At 37.9% G+C, this 17,504-nt stretch overlaps 1 protein-coding gene across 10 annotated transcripts in view; it reads left to right on the top strand.

Annotated features, from left to right (window-relative positions):
- Positions 1 to 17,504, top strand: part of ADD1 (adducin 1) — a 138,471-nt gene that overhangs the window by 63,336 nt on the left and 57,631 nt on the right. For all 10 annotated transcript variants that reach the window (XM_084627616.1, XM_084627611.1, XM_084627615.1 and 7 more), the window contains exons 2-4: positions 7,664 to 7,876; positions 9,105 to 9,267; positions 10,107 to 10,258. In XM_084627616.1, coding sequence (XP_084483742.1) covers positions 7,682 to 7,876; positions 9,105 to 9,267; positions 10,107 to 10,258 — 510 coding nt within the window. In that variant the 5' untranslated portion in view covers positions 7,664 to 7,681. The remainder of the gene's footprint in view (positions 1 to 7,663; positions 7,877 to 9,104; positions 9,268 to 10,106; positions 10,259 to 17,504) is intronic.

Below are 17,504 nucleotides of genomic sequence, written 5' to 3'. Positions count from 1 at the left end.
ATGGAAACTTTAATGGGACATCATAAATAACTTGTTTCTACACTAGTTTTGCTAATTTTTCTAGGGCAGATGATTGAATAAATGTGTTTCTAAAAAGTTTTTTTAGAAGAGCAAGAGCAAATATGTAGGAATCACTGAGGTAAAAGTAAGGTAATCAAAGTGCGGTAGTGTAAGATATGATAAAGCTGTAATTATATACTATATACAAAAAATACATTAAAAGAACATTACAATTGGAAAGTCAAGCACTCAGAAGTTAGGAAATGCTTAAGGTTGCCTGTGCAGCCTTAATTCAGCTGTTTTCTGTATGTATTATGATACAGTCTTTAATTATATGAACCCATACTATTTTTTCCACAGAACCATAGCCTCTTTCATGTATACTGTCTGAGCTTGGATATCCTGAAGTATTGTAGCCAGTGAATTAAAAATACATTTTATACTTGCTCTTCACTTGCCCTCAGTCTGGCCTTGGCTGAGGCCTTTTTTAAAGACATTTCTAAACTGCAGTGTCAGATTTCTGGAATCCTGAGAAGGAACTGCAGGGTCTGGTCCAATATTTCCAATTTGTGTATGCAGTGTAGACACCTGCCCACTAGGAAGGGGGACTGACATCACTGATACATTTCCAATAGGCTAATAAATGCCTTAGGGAACAGTAAACCAAAGCTAATCTAGTCTAACGCCTATCTTGGGGACTAGTTTAAAATGTGTGAAGTATTAAAGCTTGGGGTCTGAAATGTGTTACTAGCTGCCATCTTGATTACCACAATTAAATTTTACTTTGCTAGATTTCACTACATTTTTATGTACCTTTTATATTTGATAGACTTACTTTTTTAGTGTGTGAAACTTTTTTTCACCATATTTAACCATGAGTCAAACGTCTTTAATATTTTGAAACCACGTATATTTCCTGAATTCCTGTAATACAGGTAGTTAAAGAATATTTTTGCACATGGTTTTCTTTGTTGTTAGGTATTGAGTAACTTGGACAGTGTGAAAGATATATTCTTCCAAGTTTCTAGATATTGGTGCACACAATGCTGTGGTTTGGGTAGCAGTATTTCCATGATAAAGTCTTTCCTCCCACCATACATGTAACTCTGTGTTGAAACTTCCCTTTGGGATTAAATTTGGAATGAAACTAAGAATTGCTGTTGCTTTTTAAAAATAAATTTAAAATGCCCCCCCAAAGGTTTCAGATACTGCTTTGAATTTTACAGAAAACTCCCTCTTTTAAGTACAAGTACAATAAACACTTCAGTTCCTCATTTCCTGTACTAGTGTCCAGCAAAAGTTTTATTGTACTCTGAAGCTAGGTTATATATATATATGTATAGTATGTTAAATATACTTTTCATCTGAATTTAGTAGTTTGCTTTGAAAGTCTCTAATGTTTATATGTGCATGATTACCAGAGGGGTGGTCGAATAGATTGTTTCACTTCACTGTTACTGTAAATTGAGGTAACTTGTTACGACTTTTTGTAATCTGTGGTGTTCACCGTAATTTTCTTTATATAATTATTTGGGAATAGCCAATTGCAAAAACACTTCAGCCTGATCTACACTTTATTTTTTCCCCCCAATATAGCTGTGTCAACTAGGGATTTGATGGCTTGATTCTTCTCCCCCCTACCATCCCTCTCACCCCCCCAACATAGATATGTCTGCAAAAGCCCAAGTGTAGATGCAATTTAGAGTTGCCAACCCTCCAGAATTGGCCTGGAATCTCCGGGAATTACAGATTCATCTTTAATTAAGATATGTCATGTAATTATATCTCCAGGAATATGTCCAACCAAAATTGGCAACCCTAATGCAGTTATATCAGCTCAGGGGACTGGTATAATACCAGCAAAAGGACTTTTTTGCCCACTTAAACTGTACGTACACTAGTAGGGTTTGCTTGTATAGCTATAGTGGGAAACCTTTTAGGTGTAGACAAGGCCTTAACTTTGGGGGGAAATCTAGAAAGCCCATTCTTGTTTAGCTTTTTGGATCAGCACAGGACATTCAGCATCACAGAATGAATATGTATGTGCCTAGCAAAGCAAAGCCTGTACTGCTTCCTTGTCTTTATTATCTCATTTCCATATCTGATGTGGGTTCTGATTGGACCACCAGTCAGACTTCTCCTCTTCCAAAAAAAAAAAAAAAAAAAAAGGGAGGGGGGGAGGAGAGTGTTTCCTAATGAAGTTAACAAGTACAGATTGTGAGGGATTCTGTAAAGTTTTGTCAAATCTCTCTGGCTTGCTTCAGATTAAAAAATCCTTACCTTATTGTCAGTGGAAGTACCGTGAATGAGTTGGCAGACATCTTTCATAATGGAACAGACCAGTATTGCATTGAAAAATAGTCTTTTATTAGCTCTAATTACTAGCCAAAGTGAAGAAAACTGAACCTTAGAAATCAAGCCATATATATGCTAATAATGTACAGTGGGGTTGGGTGTACTGGAATTGATCTATATAATTGACCAGATATGATTCTTAAATCTGAATTATGTATTGGGTTTCCTGGCACTTTTATGATATAAAGATATGCTATTCTTAGATATCAGAGTGGGGGAACACAATGACTTTAGCAAGATACTAGATTCCCATTTTGATATTATCTTGTCAGGCTGGCATCAGTCTCATGCAAAAGGGAAACAGTGAAGCAGAATCAATGTTGTGTCTAATGATGCATTCCTTACATTAAAGGAGAACCTTTTGAAAACAGCTTTGACCACTGTGTAATTTTCAAAATAATCTGAAATAAGTGGAAGTAATAATGAAAGACTGTTATTGCAGGTTGGTTCATACGCCCCTTGAAATAAGCACATAGAAAATATCACAGAAGTGCAGTAAGAGTTTCAGATTTTTTTAAAAGCTAATATAAATTAGTACTGGATACAGAATAGTTTTCAAAGGTTACTCTTTGGAGGTATATCAATTTGGGACTAAACTCTCAATAGAGCTACTGAGAGTAGAATCTAGTATGATGAGGTTTTATGCTATTATTTTAATAGTACTGTTCTTGCCTTTTCAAATTATTTTTTCCGCTCTTCACACTTTATTAAAAAGGTTTCCTTAGTGATGTAACTCTTTGTTGCTCATTCTTGTTCATTATGCATAAAAATATGGAATTTCTGTAACTCTAAGACTGGTCTGAAATAAAAGTTAAATTATATAACATAAAGTTAATTTGCAGCACTCAGGTTTTTTCAGATGTACAATCAATGTCAAATAATATCAGCTGCCAGCTGACCTTCTGCTCTCTTAATAATCTCAACTATTGATGGAGTAACCTTTTTGCAATAAATAAAAGCATTGTTGACTTAAATTAATATAGAATCCTCACCTTGTAGTGGAACTGTTGTATGGTACTTAAAGAATATACTCAAAACATATATTTTTATTTTTATATGACTGTAGACTGCGAACAGAACTAGTAGGTCCTCTTCATTTCTAATTCTGGTATGCTCCCTGTGTGTCCATGGACAAGTCACTTAACCTCTGTTCCTTACTTTATTTTGTAGGACGGGAAACTATGTACAAGTGATCGGGCTCAATGCAGGAATCCCTATGTCAAATTCTGTAGTCTCAGAGGTCAGATTGGATGATTATAATGGTCTTTTTGGCCTTAAAATAATCAGTCTGTTCTTCTCATTATCACTGTTGTTGAGAATTAAGTACTTTCTGTTTGTATAATGGTTTGAAGACATAAGTGCCATTGGCTAAGATATTTAAAAGTGAGTAGTAATTTTGGGTGCCCAACTTGAGACACCTTAAAGGGCTTGACTTTCATTAAGTGCTGAGCACTCACCTTTTGAAAACCAACCCCCTTTAAATTGTCTCAAGTTGGCTGCAAAAATCACTAGATACCCTCTTCAGAATTTTGGCCATAATGATTTGGGTTCGTAGATGTCCAAGAATGCAGTGTAAATTTTGATCTAGTTAAGCACTGTGCTTTATTTTGCTGACCTAACTGTACGTTACTGCTGAACCCAGTTATCCAGTGTTGAAATCCCGTTTTTTTTACTAGGACAGTGGAGTTTAAACTTGTTAAACAAATTATTCACTTGGCTTCAGAAGTACGCAGGAGCTCTATGTTCAATTTATGAATGCCACCTGATGACCAGTGCTTCTGTCTGGAAGGTGTTCTGCAACTGTCTTAATGTAGTCTCCAAAATAAAATGTAAGAGATGCATTTTAGTCAAGCGTGTAGGGGAACAAAAAAAGGGAGGCAAGAAAATCATGAAAGGGAGGGTGGGAGGAGGAATGGCCAAAGGGTTTGTCGTCCTCACCAAATGTTAACTTACTGTGTACAGTTTTCTGCATTTTAGTCCAATCTACCTTCTTCTTTGGGATTATGAAATAACATGTCATAAAGAGAAAGTGTGATGGAATAGGAACAGGGGGAGAGAGCATGGAACAAAATGGAGGGAGTTGAGAGGTACAGTTCAGATGTAAGCAGAGTGGTGCACAGAAGAGGGTGGCATGATCTGCGTGAGCTAGAGTAGTACATGGAAAGGGAGAAGGAATGTTAGGACAAGGTTACTGGGAAGTACAGAGCGAGCATGGAAGTGGGACAGGAGAGAGGATGTCTCATTTGAGGCTGTAAGGCATAGAAGATTTAAAAATTCTTCCAAGGAGAGATGGGTGTCTTGGATTAAGGGCAGGGGAAGACGACACTTACTGTGCTGGCACAAATGTCTTTGTTTGCTTTATGGAGACCTTTAATTTAGGTGCTAATGGTAATTTAAAGTAGCAATCAGACTTTAAGCTTTTAAGAGTGAATGATTGAACTCCGCTCAAAAGCAGGGAAGTGATGAGTGGTTTGTTCTTTTCTCTGTCAAGTATCCTAAAGCAATTAGTGTGTGTTTGTTTTTAACAAGTGTGTGTGCTCAGACCTAATTGCTCTACAAGAATACATATACCTCAAAGCAAAAATGCTGTGACTAGTTCAAGGGATATCAAAACCAATATGAAATGAGAATATGGAAAATAATCACAGTTTTAGACTGAACAAACTGCCTGGTTTTTACTTTTAGCTGAAGGCAAAACTGGTTATGGGTAATGTGTGGAGCAGAGAATTCTTTGGAAAGGAATGATGATTCTGCTTTATTCCCTGTATCTCTGCAGTGAGGGAGTTACTTGTCATTGATACCAAATACAGACAGAAAACTGCCTTGATAAATCATTCTGCTTTAACTCCTGTAGTTCTGCCTAGTTTGCACAGGCAAAGGTGACTTACTGTTCAAAAACAGTTAAAGGCTGCTCTTTCCTAAGTCACAAGTTCAGCTTTTTTTGTGGCTGAACAGTGAAAGAGATCTTGGTGAAAGGTTGGCTTGAAATATCTCTTCAAAGGTTACCTGCCTGATGGGATTTATTTTTACTATCAGGCTCCTTTTGAGTTAGAATGGAGCTCTCCAAAAGAGCAAGAAGTTCTCCACTAGATGCTCCCCACTGCTATCACAAGTGTGTTCTGTAAATCCTGCAGATAGGGAAAAGGGCTCCAAGTGCAGCCAGTTCCACCTTACTATTTCAACTCTTGCAGCATTCGGCACTGAAGCTGTTCAAGATGCCCCCAACCTCTTTCTAAAGTAACCACAGAAGTTTGTATGTGGCAGCTGTGCTATCACTTCCTATTTTCTGTTTTATTCCCTTTAGGGAAAGCAGGAGTGGCTCTAGGCCTGGCTCCTTCCTCCCTTCATAAAGGAAATGCTGTGTTTGGAGTGCTCTGTTCCCCTGCTCCTCCCTTCCTATAGAAGAGCTAGCGGTTCAAGCCTCTCTGCACTATGCATCATCCCCTCTTTAAAAACTAGTAGTGCCTGGGTTGCCCTCCTCCCTCGTTCTCCCATCTCTTCCTGGAGTTGATTTGTATAACTGACCAGATGTGATTCTTAAATCTGAATTGTATATTGGGTTTCCTTTTACTATCTCTAGGCAATGACATACCAACAGGCACTTTTATGATCTAAAGAGATGCTATTCTTAGATATCAGAGTGGGGGAATGGGATGACTTTAGCATGATACCGCAACAGTTCTATGGCTATTTGGTTCCTTTTCTCTTTTCCTCCCACGGGGAAAGGCACTAGTTGCTCTCTGGCCCTATTTGTTTGGGCAAAATTTCTACCGACTCTGAGGGGCAAGGGTCTTCAAGTCCTGCATACACTGTATGTATTTATAATATATGGTCATATTATACTGACATATTCAGCAAAAATCAATTTTACAACAATGAGTAAACTACTTTGTGTATTAAGTGATGTCAGTTTGTCAGTCCTGTATGGTAAATGAAAGAAAACCTAGTTTCTCTGCTCCAAAAAAGCGTGGTCTAAATTTGATGGGACAACATAATGCAGACAAATAGGCTGGATGTTCAGGGATTGGAAGGCACAGTCTCAAAAGTGATACAAAGTTGGTCTTATTTAACCGCTTATCAGTGAATGGCTTCCAGGAAGAAACATGTTTTCAGGAGGAATGCAGGTTCTGTTGTTCTATACAGGTCTGCTCCATCCTGATCTATTGGCGGTAGCAGCTTCTCATGTGTTTAGGTCAACTTGGCCATCTTTTAGGTGAGCTTTGAGTGTGTTTTTGTTGGCCTCTTGTGGGAGCTCTGTACTTCTGAAAATCAGGCCATGTAGTTAGGGCAATAGCTTTTGGTATAAAAGGCTGTAATTAAGTGAGAGATCAGCTGCTATAAAATAGTGACAAAAGGAGCTTTGCAATTTACTCTGATAGGAACACAGCTTAAAAATGAGAAATAATTTAAAACAAAGCTTGCTTGTGGGCTACTTAATCTGACCTTTGTTTTATTTTGGTGTTTGCTTTTTGCATATATAGTAAAATAATGTTGTTGGGTTTTTTAGCTGTTAAGATCTTGTATTTTAATATGTGAACGCTGTGGTGCAATGCGAGTAAAAATGTGAGAGTGTATACTGCTAAAAGAAATCCTTATAAATAATTTAAATTTTAACAATACCAGGACACTCTGGAGGGACAGCAGTATAAGAGAATTTCTCCAAGTAGTCTTCAGTTAACTAAATTTAATATGTTAAATATAAACCATTATACTTTTCTTTAAACCTCTTTTTAAAAATGCTTCCCAAATATTGCTGTCTAACTATACAATTCACCGTATTTTGGACTGACGTAGTCAGTAAAACCTGGTGATTCCATTTCAGTGCTGATGTTGGGAATATTGAATCTTACATGTCATTTTGCACCACTTCGTATGCATATCTAAATGTCATTGTTGTACATTAGAAAACTTCATATTCTGATCTCCATCCTTCTAGTATTGTCTGTGGGAAATGTGAAAACTGAATGGATAACTAAAGGTGCATTATTACGTAGAGAGCCTATTGTAGTGGAGACTATTTGAATAGCTGTCTTGTTTGACTTTCCACCTTACTACTTCAAAATTATATGCCTGAATATATACTACTTTTTATGCGCTTTTAAATTTAACAAAATATACCTGGCTTCCTCCATGCATACTATTAAAACTGTGGCTTATGCAGTGTGGAAGCCAAACTAATTTAGTTCTTGATTTTGTGCTGTGTTGAAACCAAGAACATGTTTGAATACAGATCTGTGTTGCTGTCTTGTAAATACTTGTGTATTATCAGTCTAGGTTCTAACCTTTTTCCTGGTTTGATTTTCCCTAGGACCCTTAAAATTCTGCTATGAATGGTGATTCCAGAGCAACGGTGGTGACTTCACCACCCCCAACAACAGCACCTCACAAAGAAAGGTATTTTGATCGAGTTGATGAAAATAACCCCGAGTACTTGCGAGAGAGGAATATGGCTCCTGACCTGCGCCAAGATTTCAACATGATGGAACAAAAGAAGAGAGTCTCCATGATTCTGCAAAGCCCAGTAAGAAAATACCATATTTTCCCTCAGTGTTATATATTCTGATTTTGATTACTTTGCACTGTGACACAATATGTTCAACAGAAGTTAGAGATGTTTAAGGCTACATGCCCCCACTGCTGTTACCCTTGCTACTGTGGCTACACTGCTATTTATACTCATGCTAGCTCGATGAGAGCTAGCATGAGTATATATACATGAGTAGGGGAATCACACCCCAACCTCAGAGTGTAGATGTAGCCTAAGACTTATTTGATCTCCTTGCCTATGTAAGAGTGATCCTTAGAGCATAATTTTCTAGTGTGGTGTCCAGTCAAGTTTCATTGTCCCAATTAGTAGAGTTTCATCATTTTATTGGGGAGACAGTTCCATGCTCTTTAGGAAGATGCTTTTCTAATGCTCACTTAATTGAATCTGTTTGCTCCTATTTTAACTTCCTTTTTCCATTTTAAATTCCTCCTTGCTTTTTAATGTTTTAAATCCAAATATTTGTAATTACTTCAACTCTTAATTGTTGTTTAGCCAAGGTAGACATATTTTGCTCTTGTAACTTTTCCTCATATGTCATTACTTCGTGAAATATTCAGTAGATTTTTGATACCCTTTGCTTCCAGAAGGGAAGCCAGAGGATAAAGTGATTGATTTAAATTTATTATGGTACTTAAATATGTGTCCTTGACTAAAATCTGCTCTTTGCTCAGATGGCTTTCTCTACTTTCGGCAGTTTAGTCTTTGCATAGCTAATGAGTGGGTTACAAGACTCACTTTTCGTGAAATGTATTCTCTGAAAAGAATTGGTATACATGTTTTATGATGTCATAATTAGGGTTGTTGCCTTTCTGGTAGGCAGCAACCCTGTTGTATTGATCCCACCAACTAATACGCCTATTTCAGTTTGTTCCCCCTTCGTGCAAGCTTTAGCTCTCTACTTCATGTCTAACAGTCTTACATGTTGTATTATCCTTCTTCATGAGCAGGGGGGAAGTTGTTAGTTTACAAAGGCTGATAAAACTCATGCCACTTGGAACTCCGGAGAGCAACATTTTTAAGTGACAGAAACAGGCCCAATAAGTCTGCCACCAGCTGACTGGGCGGCGGGGAGTGTGCAGTGTGTTTCCCTCTGAAGAGTGCCGAGAAGATACTCGGGAAGGAATGTGTGAGGCTAGCAATCTAGCTGGTTAGGGTTCTGCAATTTTGTGATGTTTAACAATATCCAATACTTTGTTGCTAGGCCTTTTGTGAAGAATTGGAATCCATGATCCAGGAACAGTTTAAGAAAGGAAAGAACCCAACAGGCTTGTTGGCTTTACAGCAGATTGCAGATTTCATGACAACAAATATACCAAATGTCTACCCAGCGGCACCACAAGGTGGAATGGCTGCATTAAACATGAGTGAGTGCACAGGGATCATTTGTGGTAAAGATATGCCATAACTTGTAATGGGTACTTGAATTATTTTTAAGGAAGTTTTGAAATTAAGAGACAATGTTGTGAACCAGCTGAAATACCAGCCCATTTTGTTCACAGGGATGCTGTAAAAATAAACAAACAAATCAATTAAAGTAACTTGTAAATGCTGGAGTGTTATAAAGAATAATTATTTGTGTATATTGTTTATATCAGCAGTTCTCAAACTGTGGGTTGGGACCCCAAAGTGGGTCGTGACACAGTTTTAATGGGGTTACCAGAGCTGGCATTAGACTTGCTGGGGCCTGGGGCTGAAACCAAAAGCTCAGGTTACAACCCCCACCCACCCAGAGCTGAAGCCCAGGAGGCCGGGGTTCGGGCTTCAGCTTTGGCCCACCTGCCTGGACTTTGTCTTCGGTCCCCGTTCCTGGGGTCATGTAATAATTTTTGTTGTCAGAAGGGGGTCGCAGTGCAATGCAGTTTGAGAAACCCTGGTTTATATTAAAGCCCGTTTAAATTAGATGTGTTAACTGAAAAATATGCTGTCGCTAATAAATCTGCAATACAACTGAATAATGCTATCTGTATTTAACAAATATTTACCAAATGGCCTATCCACGGGAAAAGGAAATGCTCGTTATCAGAGGTCTAGCTGGTGGAGGTATATCCCTTTTGAAACTAATAATTTTTGACTTCTTTGGTTGTCCAGTGAACTGTCAGTAGCATTATAGGAACAGCTACAGTAGATGTGGTAGAATATTGTTGGACATTAACTGAGATATTGAGCACATGATTTACATATGCTTTTACTTCTTCCTTTTCAGGTCTTGGCATGGTGACACCAGTGAATGACCTTAGAGGGTCAGATTCCATTGCTTATGAGAAAGGGGAGAAGTTATTGCGATGTAAATTGGCAGCTTTCTACAGACTAGCGGATCTTTTTGGGTGGTCTCAGCTTATTTACAATCATATAACAGTGAGTATTGGATCAACACATAGCTAAACAATTGTTCTATAGATAGATATTTTCCACCTCTTTCCCACTCTCTTATTGATTGCAACAGAAATGAAGTGGTATTGAAAACAGTATAATAGTGAAGAGATTCATCATGGCATGTCAAGAATTAAGAATAGAACAGCTTGGATGTCAGCCAGTTTAGTTTGAATAGAGTCTTAAGAGACTGTACACCAAAGTCCTCATGATGAAACAGTTTTTTTTTTTGTTTGTTTTGTTTTTTTTTCAGAGGCTCAAGCATTTAATGACTTAAGTAGAATGAATAATGCTTCATTCAGTAAGCAACTTCTTAGGGTTCTTTTTCAATATAATATGTCTATTTTTGTTCATTTAATTAAATATTATTGAAAATTTTTAAAATGCCCATAGTACAATAAAAGAAAAGGAGTACTTGTGGCACCTTAGAGACTAGCAAATTTATTAGAGCATAAGCTTTCGTGAGCTACAGCTCACTTCATCGGATGCATACAGTGGAAAATGTAGTGGGGAGATTAAATTTGTTAGTCTCTAGGGTGCCACAAGTACTCCTTTTCTTTTTAAAGATACAGACTAACACGGCTGCTACTCTGAAACCTGTCATAGTACAATAGTAACCCTTTCTGAGAATCAGAAACCCCTGGTACATTTGATCTTAGAACACTTAGCTTAACACTCTCTGCCAGCTATCTTCATTGTGACTGAGTGAGTAATTACTGGCACTCATCATAATAATACTTGACAGAATGACTGGCAGCGCAGGGAGGTTTCATGAGCCAGATGAGGAGCTAAAATGAGTGTCATTATTAGAGTCACAGCTGTAGTAGGAAACCCAGTCTGTTGTCTTCATAACAGAGCTGAATTGTTTATGGATATTCCAAATGCGAAGTTGTTGTTCTGACATATTACAAGTGGCTGCCCTTAATTTTTTTTCAGTTGGTTTAGATGACTAATGTTACTATTTAAATTAATAATGACATTTATTATTACTGATAAAATAATTATTAGTATTTTAATTATAAGTAATTATAAGTATTTTCTTAAGTATCTAAAATCTGTGGTGTGCACTTTGTAAAAACAAATAGCTCTTGCCCAGCCATGACACAACCCAGTGAGGGTCATAAATAAGGGAAAAGGTTAATTGAAAGGCAACAGTGATGCTAATAAGATCACATTAAGATGCTAATAAGTGATGCTAATAAGATCTTGTTAAAGAACATGAACATCTTAATGGTTTTGTTAACAATTTTTTTATACCATCCCCATCAGTTTGGATAGGTGAGCTGACAGAATTGATACTGTAAGAGAGACTTGAATGAAGTAAAGGGGTGCCTTTCTAAGCATAAAGTTCATAAACATATCCATACCTTCTTCCATGGCTCAGAGTAGGTATAGAGGTAGGTATATAAAGACTGGCATCACTGGTGGAGTAGTGAGGACAAAGGCACATGAAAGGAGCTGCTGGCAGAGATGTAGGGTCTCTGAAACAAGGCTATAAGAAGTTTAAAGTTGATGCATAGTGTAGTGGGGAGCTGGTGATGTTGCTGACATTGGTACGAAAGGTGACTTCGACAGCAGCATTTTGAATGGACTGTAGAGGGCCAGGTTAGCATCAAAAGGTCCAGATAGAGATTGCAGTACTCAAGGCAAGAGGTGATTCTGACATGGAAGAATGATTTGGCAATCAGCATAGAAAGAATTTTTTAGAAATCTGATTAAAAAGCAACAGTGCATGTTCGATGCTAGATGGAAGGTGAAAAGGAGAGGGAAGGAAGGGTTACATTTTAACCACTCTCCCTCCACCCTTCCCCCGCACCACTAAATTATGAGGAGGATGGCACTGTTATCAACCCTAATGAAGAACGGGGTAGTAGACTGGATTTAAATGAGAAGCTTCTTGGTTGTGGCCATGTCAAGCTTGAGGGGACAGCAAGCCATCCAAGCTGATGTGTCTCAATATAAGGAATGATAATAAAACTGTAGTGACACTATCGAAGGCAAAATTGGCAAGTGTATAAGGGAAATAATGCCAATGTAAAAATACTAATTTGGTACTTTATTGCAGTAATTAAATACATTTCAGATGGGATGTACAAACACTGTATAAGAGACGTGAATTTAAATGGTGAGGTGATCCCTTAGCTACGTGTGCTTTATGGCATCATTTCTCAAGCTATGAGGCTCACCTCCCAGAAGAGTCATCCACCTCTTCCGGGGGAGAAACCAAACAAGCCTTTTTTTCCTCCCTTAATTGCTTTTCGACTTACGCTCCTCTTTGCCAGTTTCTGTTTTTACTGAGCCTTAAATTAAAAGGAAATATTGGGCAGGAAAAATAATCAGGCTGTCTGTTAGTAAGTTCGGTTTTGGGTTTTTTGGGTTTTTTTAAAAACCTATTTAAAAAGATATTTCTGCAGGCCTCTCTGCCTTTTAAAGATGTCTTCATCAGATTAGGCCTGACAGTAATTTAGTAGAGGAATATCGTGTGAGGAATGTTACAGTTTTGAAGCAATATGTGTACAGTACCACCATGCAAATGTTTTTCTGAAAATAATTAAAATAAGCATCAATTGGCTGTTGATTGAGTGGAAATAGCTATACAAGTCATAAAATACTAATTGACAAATGATCTGCAATGATGAGTAATAGTCATGGTGCTAAAGACAACATTAAGAGACACCACGATGTGCACTAGTGGACTATTAATACATACCTTATGTGTAAAATAATTGCCGCCTTATTCAAATAAAGTATGTATACTACCGTAGCACTCGGACTGAAAGGATCTGAAAAATGGACATTATAGCAGTTATTTCCCTTACTGGAAACTAAGAAAGTTCAAGAGAACCATATTAGAGGGGCATACCAATGTGCCCCCTTAATATGGATACTGTATATCTGATGTATCTGAAATTGTGACAACCAACTAATATGGATAGATATGAATATAAATCTGGTGGTATTGTAGATTGGCGTTTATACAGCTCTGACCCTTTAAAAAGAAAAAAGTAGAAATTCTCTTAAAAATCTGAAATGGGCCAAATAGCCTCACTTACTACTCTTATTCTGTTTCTGTAGCAAGCATCTTATTATGTCAGGAAACTCTCCACTAGCAAAGATCTGGCAAAGGCAGCTCCACCACCTGTTGTGTCAGCCATCCATCCACCAATCTCCTGGTATAAAGAGGGAGGAAGGACCATATTGGGGGCATTCCAGGGGCAGAGCATAGGGAGGAGAGGAGGAAGAGTGGCAGAGCAGAGCTTTGCTACACCCAGTTCTCCACTAACATAAATTAGGGCTGCCCCTGTGCAGGCCTATCTTTCCCTAAGTCCAAGCAGCTGTGAATCAGGGAGTTGGAGAATCAAGCCCCATATAGGAGAGACAAATATGGTAATAAAAATATTTACAAGCAAGAATTGTCCAGAAGGTGTTGGGTATATATATCCCTTATCAAATCTTCAGAATATTGTAAGCAGTAGTTACCAGTCATATCAAGGGCTCAGTTTAATGGAAAATAAGGACATTACAGGAGAACCTCAGAGTTGCAAATACCTTGGGAATGGAGGTTGTTCATAACTCTGAAATGTTCGTAGCTTTGAACAAAACATTATGGTGGTTCTTTCAAAAGTTTGCAACTGAATGTTGATTTATACAACTTTGAAACTTTTCTATGCAGAAGAAGAATGCTGCTTTTAACCATCTTAATTTAAATGAAACAAGCACAGAAACAGTTTCCTACATTGTCAAATCTTTTTTTAAACTTCCCTTTATTTTTTTAGTAGTTTACGTTTAACACAGTACTGTACTGTATTTATTTTGTTTGGCTGGGTTTTTTTGGTTGCTGCTACTGCCTGATTGCATATTTCTGGTTCCAGATGAGCTGTGTGGTTGACTGGACAGTTTGTAACTCTGGTGTTTATAACTCTGAGGTTCTACTATATTTCTTTCCTGATAGTTGTCCAAAGTGGACCCATCAAACTGGACAGTTGCTCTCTTGTTGCTGTGGAATGAACATATACGACTTGATAGGGTTGATAGACATCCTATCTTTTTTAATATTGCAAACAGACCTGCTCTGCTGTCTGTAGAATGCTTTAGTTAGGTTCACAAAGGCGATATACAATCCTCAGTTTTGCTCTCTGCACTTTTCTTGAATTTGATGCAGAGAAAATATGTTTCTGTTCTTGCCCCTACACTCTTTGGAATCTTCTTCTTGGTATTCTTGAACTGTGCATTTAAGGACATGAAAGATGGAGTGCATCTCCGCACAAGATCAGATGGGAAACTTCAACCTGTTCCAACTTAAGTCAAAGACCAAAGTCAAAAAGGTGCTAATAAGGGAACTTCTATTCACTGATGATGCTTCCCTCATAGCCCACAATGAAGATCTACTACAAGAACTCATGGACCACCTTTCAAGTGCCTGTCAGGCATTTGCTCTCACCATCAGCATCAAGAAAATGGTTGTATTAGGGCAGGGGGTTCCACAAGATCCTTCAGTTACCTTAAATGCAAACCGGCTAAAAGAACTCCAAAAGTTCAGCTACTTAGGTTCTACAGTGACCACCAACCTCTCACTGGAGGAAGAACTAAATGTCCGCATTAGAAAGTCTGCTAAAGGTGGTGGCAGCCTAACTAAAAGAGCATGGAACAACTCAAAGCTTACCATCAAGACCAAAATGCTAGTGTACCAAGCTTGCATCCTCTGCATGCTCATGGATGGTGGGGAAACATGGACAACTTATGCTCATCAGGAGAAAAAGATAAATAGTTTCCACCTACATTGTTTATGCCTCATATTTAACACCAAATGGCAGTATAAGGTCACCAACGCAGAGGTTCTTCAAAGGGCAAATTTCTCAAGTGTGGCAGCCCTGTGCAAGCAAAGACGTCTGCGCTGGCTGGGCCATCTGAGGTTGGAAGCCTCACGCATACCCAAGGGCATGCTATACAGGGAGCTATCATAGGGAACAAGAATAACAGGACATCCCAAGCTTTGCTATAAAGACACATGCAAGTGAGCTATGAAGGAATTCGGAATTGATCCTGATCAATGGGGAATCTTGGCAAGTGATCGTAACAAGTGGCGCCATCGTCTCCATCAGGGTATCAAAGTCCATGACAGGAGCTGGCTCCTACAGCTTGAAGAGAAAAGAGCCCATAGGAAGCAAGCAGCTCTCAGCCAAGATACATACATTTGCAATAACTGCCAAAGATCATGCAAATCTCAGATTGGACTATTCAGTCACATGAGACATTGCAAACCATCTACATCACAGGCTGCAATTCCTACCATCTCTTGCAGATGAAAGAATGCCAGCAAGTCTTTTCTGATAACAACCAGTAACTAGCTTGAGAGGGAAAAAGCACTATATCTAAATAGTTTGATTATAAATGTTGAAATGCTATCAATATACATAACAAAACTATCGATTTGAACCATAAAAGGTAGCAAAGAAAAGTTTCCCCACAGTGCCAGATTCTAAGATCAGTGTTTGCAGTTCAGTTTTCTCATTACATTTCTACTTGAACTAGACTCACCTTTTTGCCCAAATCTAGAGCCATTCCCCTTAAATTGCGTCAAACTAATTTATCACATCTCCAAAAATTAAACTGTATCTTCATGGGTATTTTCCTTTATTTGGGAGAGCAGTTTCTGTCCCCCTCTTTCAGGTTATACTTCTGAAAACTGTTCATTGTACTCAAGTGACATTGTTAAGATGAAAGCTTATGCTCAAATAAATTTGTTTGTGTCTAAGGTTCCACAAGTCCTCCTTTTCTTTTTGGTGATACAGACTAACACGGCTGGTACTCTGAAACATTGCTAAGATAGAGAGAGATGAAGGAATTTTTGTTCTCACAATAACTTTCACTTGTCTGTGACATGCAGGATCAGATCTTTGTCTTGCCAATCAGGAACTTCTCCTAAAATTCCATTTTTCTCACTACCTTCGTTTCTTTTCCTGGATTGCAGAATTCTATATACGTAGATTATTTATGGCTAATAGTAGGGGGAACAGGCAAACTTAAATGGTGAGAACATGCAGACTAATATTTGTACCACTCATACAAAATAGAGCATCGTAAATAGTGATCTGTAGACAGCCTTAAAAGTTTGACTTATCAGCAGAACATAAAAGGTTCCATGTAAAGGACTCCTTACTCTATTGGTTTGTTGTGTAACCACATAATATGGTTCACCCTTTACTTGTTATCCATTGGAGGAAGTGTCGTCGTCTTGAAAAATCTATCTACTATGTTGAAAATGACCTCCAAATAGCTGTTAGTTTTTTGTGGTCATTGTATCATTATTAGGGCAGTTATGCAAATAGGCACAAAGGTGGTTGGGGTTGACACTCTTTTTATTTCTCACCTGCCTTTTTGATGAAGTGCCTTATTAACTTTATGGGTCTTTGTGTTACTGGATGTATTTGCCTTGCATATTTGCTTTAAAAGTTATACAGTTTTTTCCACTTAAAAACTTTACACTAATTAAACAAATACTATAAATTGAAGACTTTATATTGTATTTGCATTAAATTTAACAGCTGGTCTTGCTGATACTGGATGTGTGAAGTGCATGAATTCCCTTGACCTTACATGAACAGGTCCACACTGGAATGTTTGATTTGGAATGCCTGCAGAAGGATAAACATTAATGATTGAGCAACAATTAAATTAATGAGATAACAACATGGTACAGAGTCAAGTGGGATTGCTTGAGTTTTGAAAACAATAGCTCTCCTTATATGTCTGGGTCAGTACAGGTTAAGCTAATAGCAAGTCTTAAATCACCCTGTGGTGGCTGTTTTACAGAGTGGTGTAAGTATCTTTTATAAAAGGAGCTGTACTTGAGCAATGACATCTGTGAAGTAGAGACTTTAAATTAGAGGAGATGGAGGTGAGGTAAAATTATATCCTAAAATGTGAAGAGATCTCCATCAGTCTTGGACCATTGGGATTAGAAAAAAGAAAAGAATACTTTCTGGATTCTGTTATCCTTTTTGGGGAGGAATCTGGGAATGGTAATTGTATAACAGGTGATACTTTTGGCACTGGATTCAGTCCCCATTGAAGTAAATGGACTTTGGATCTGATTTGTTTTTGTTTTTTTTCCTTTCTTTTTCTAAAGGCTAAAAGTAGCATGAAATCTAGCCCTCCAATACCCCTTTTCCCCAGAAAAATCCCATATGTAATGTAACAATGCATTGATCAATTTATTTGCTAGTTTAAA

Source organism: Lepidochelys olivacea (assembly GCF_965140295.1).
Source record: "Lepidochelys olivacea isolate rLepOli2 genome assembly, chromosome: 4".
Lineage (NCBI taxonomy): Eukaryota > Metazoa > Chordata > Testudines > Cheloniidae > Lepidochelys > Lepidochelys olivacea.
Note: the sequence above shows the minus strand (reverse complement) of the source record. Positions and strands in the feature narration are given on the sequence as shown.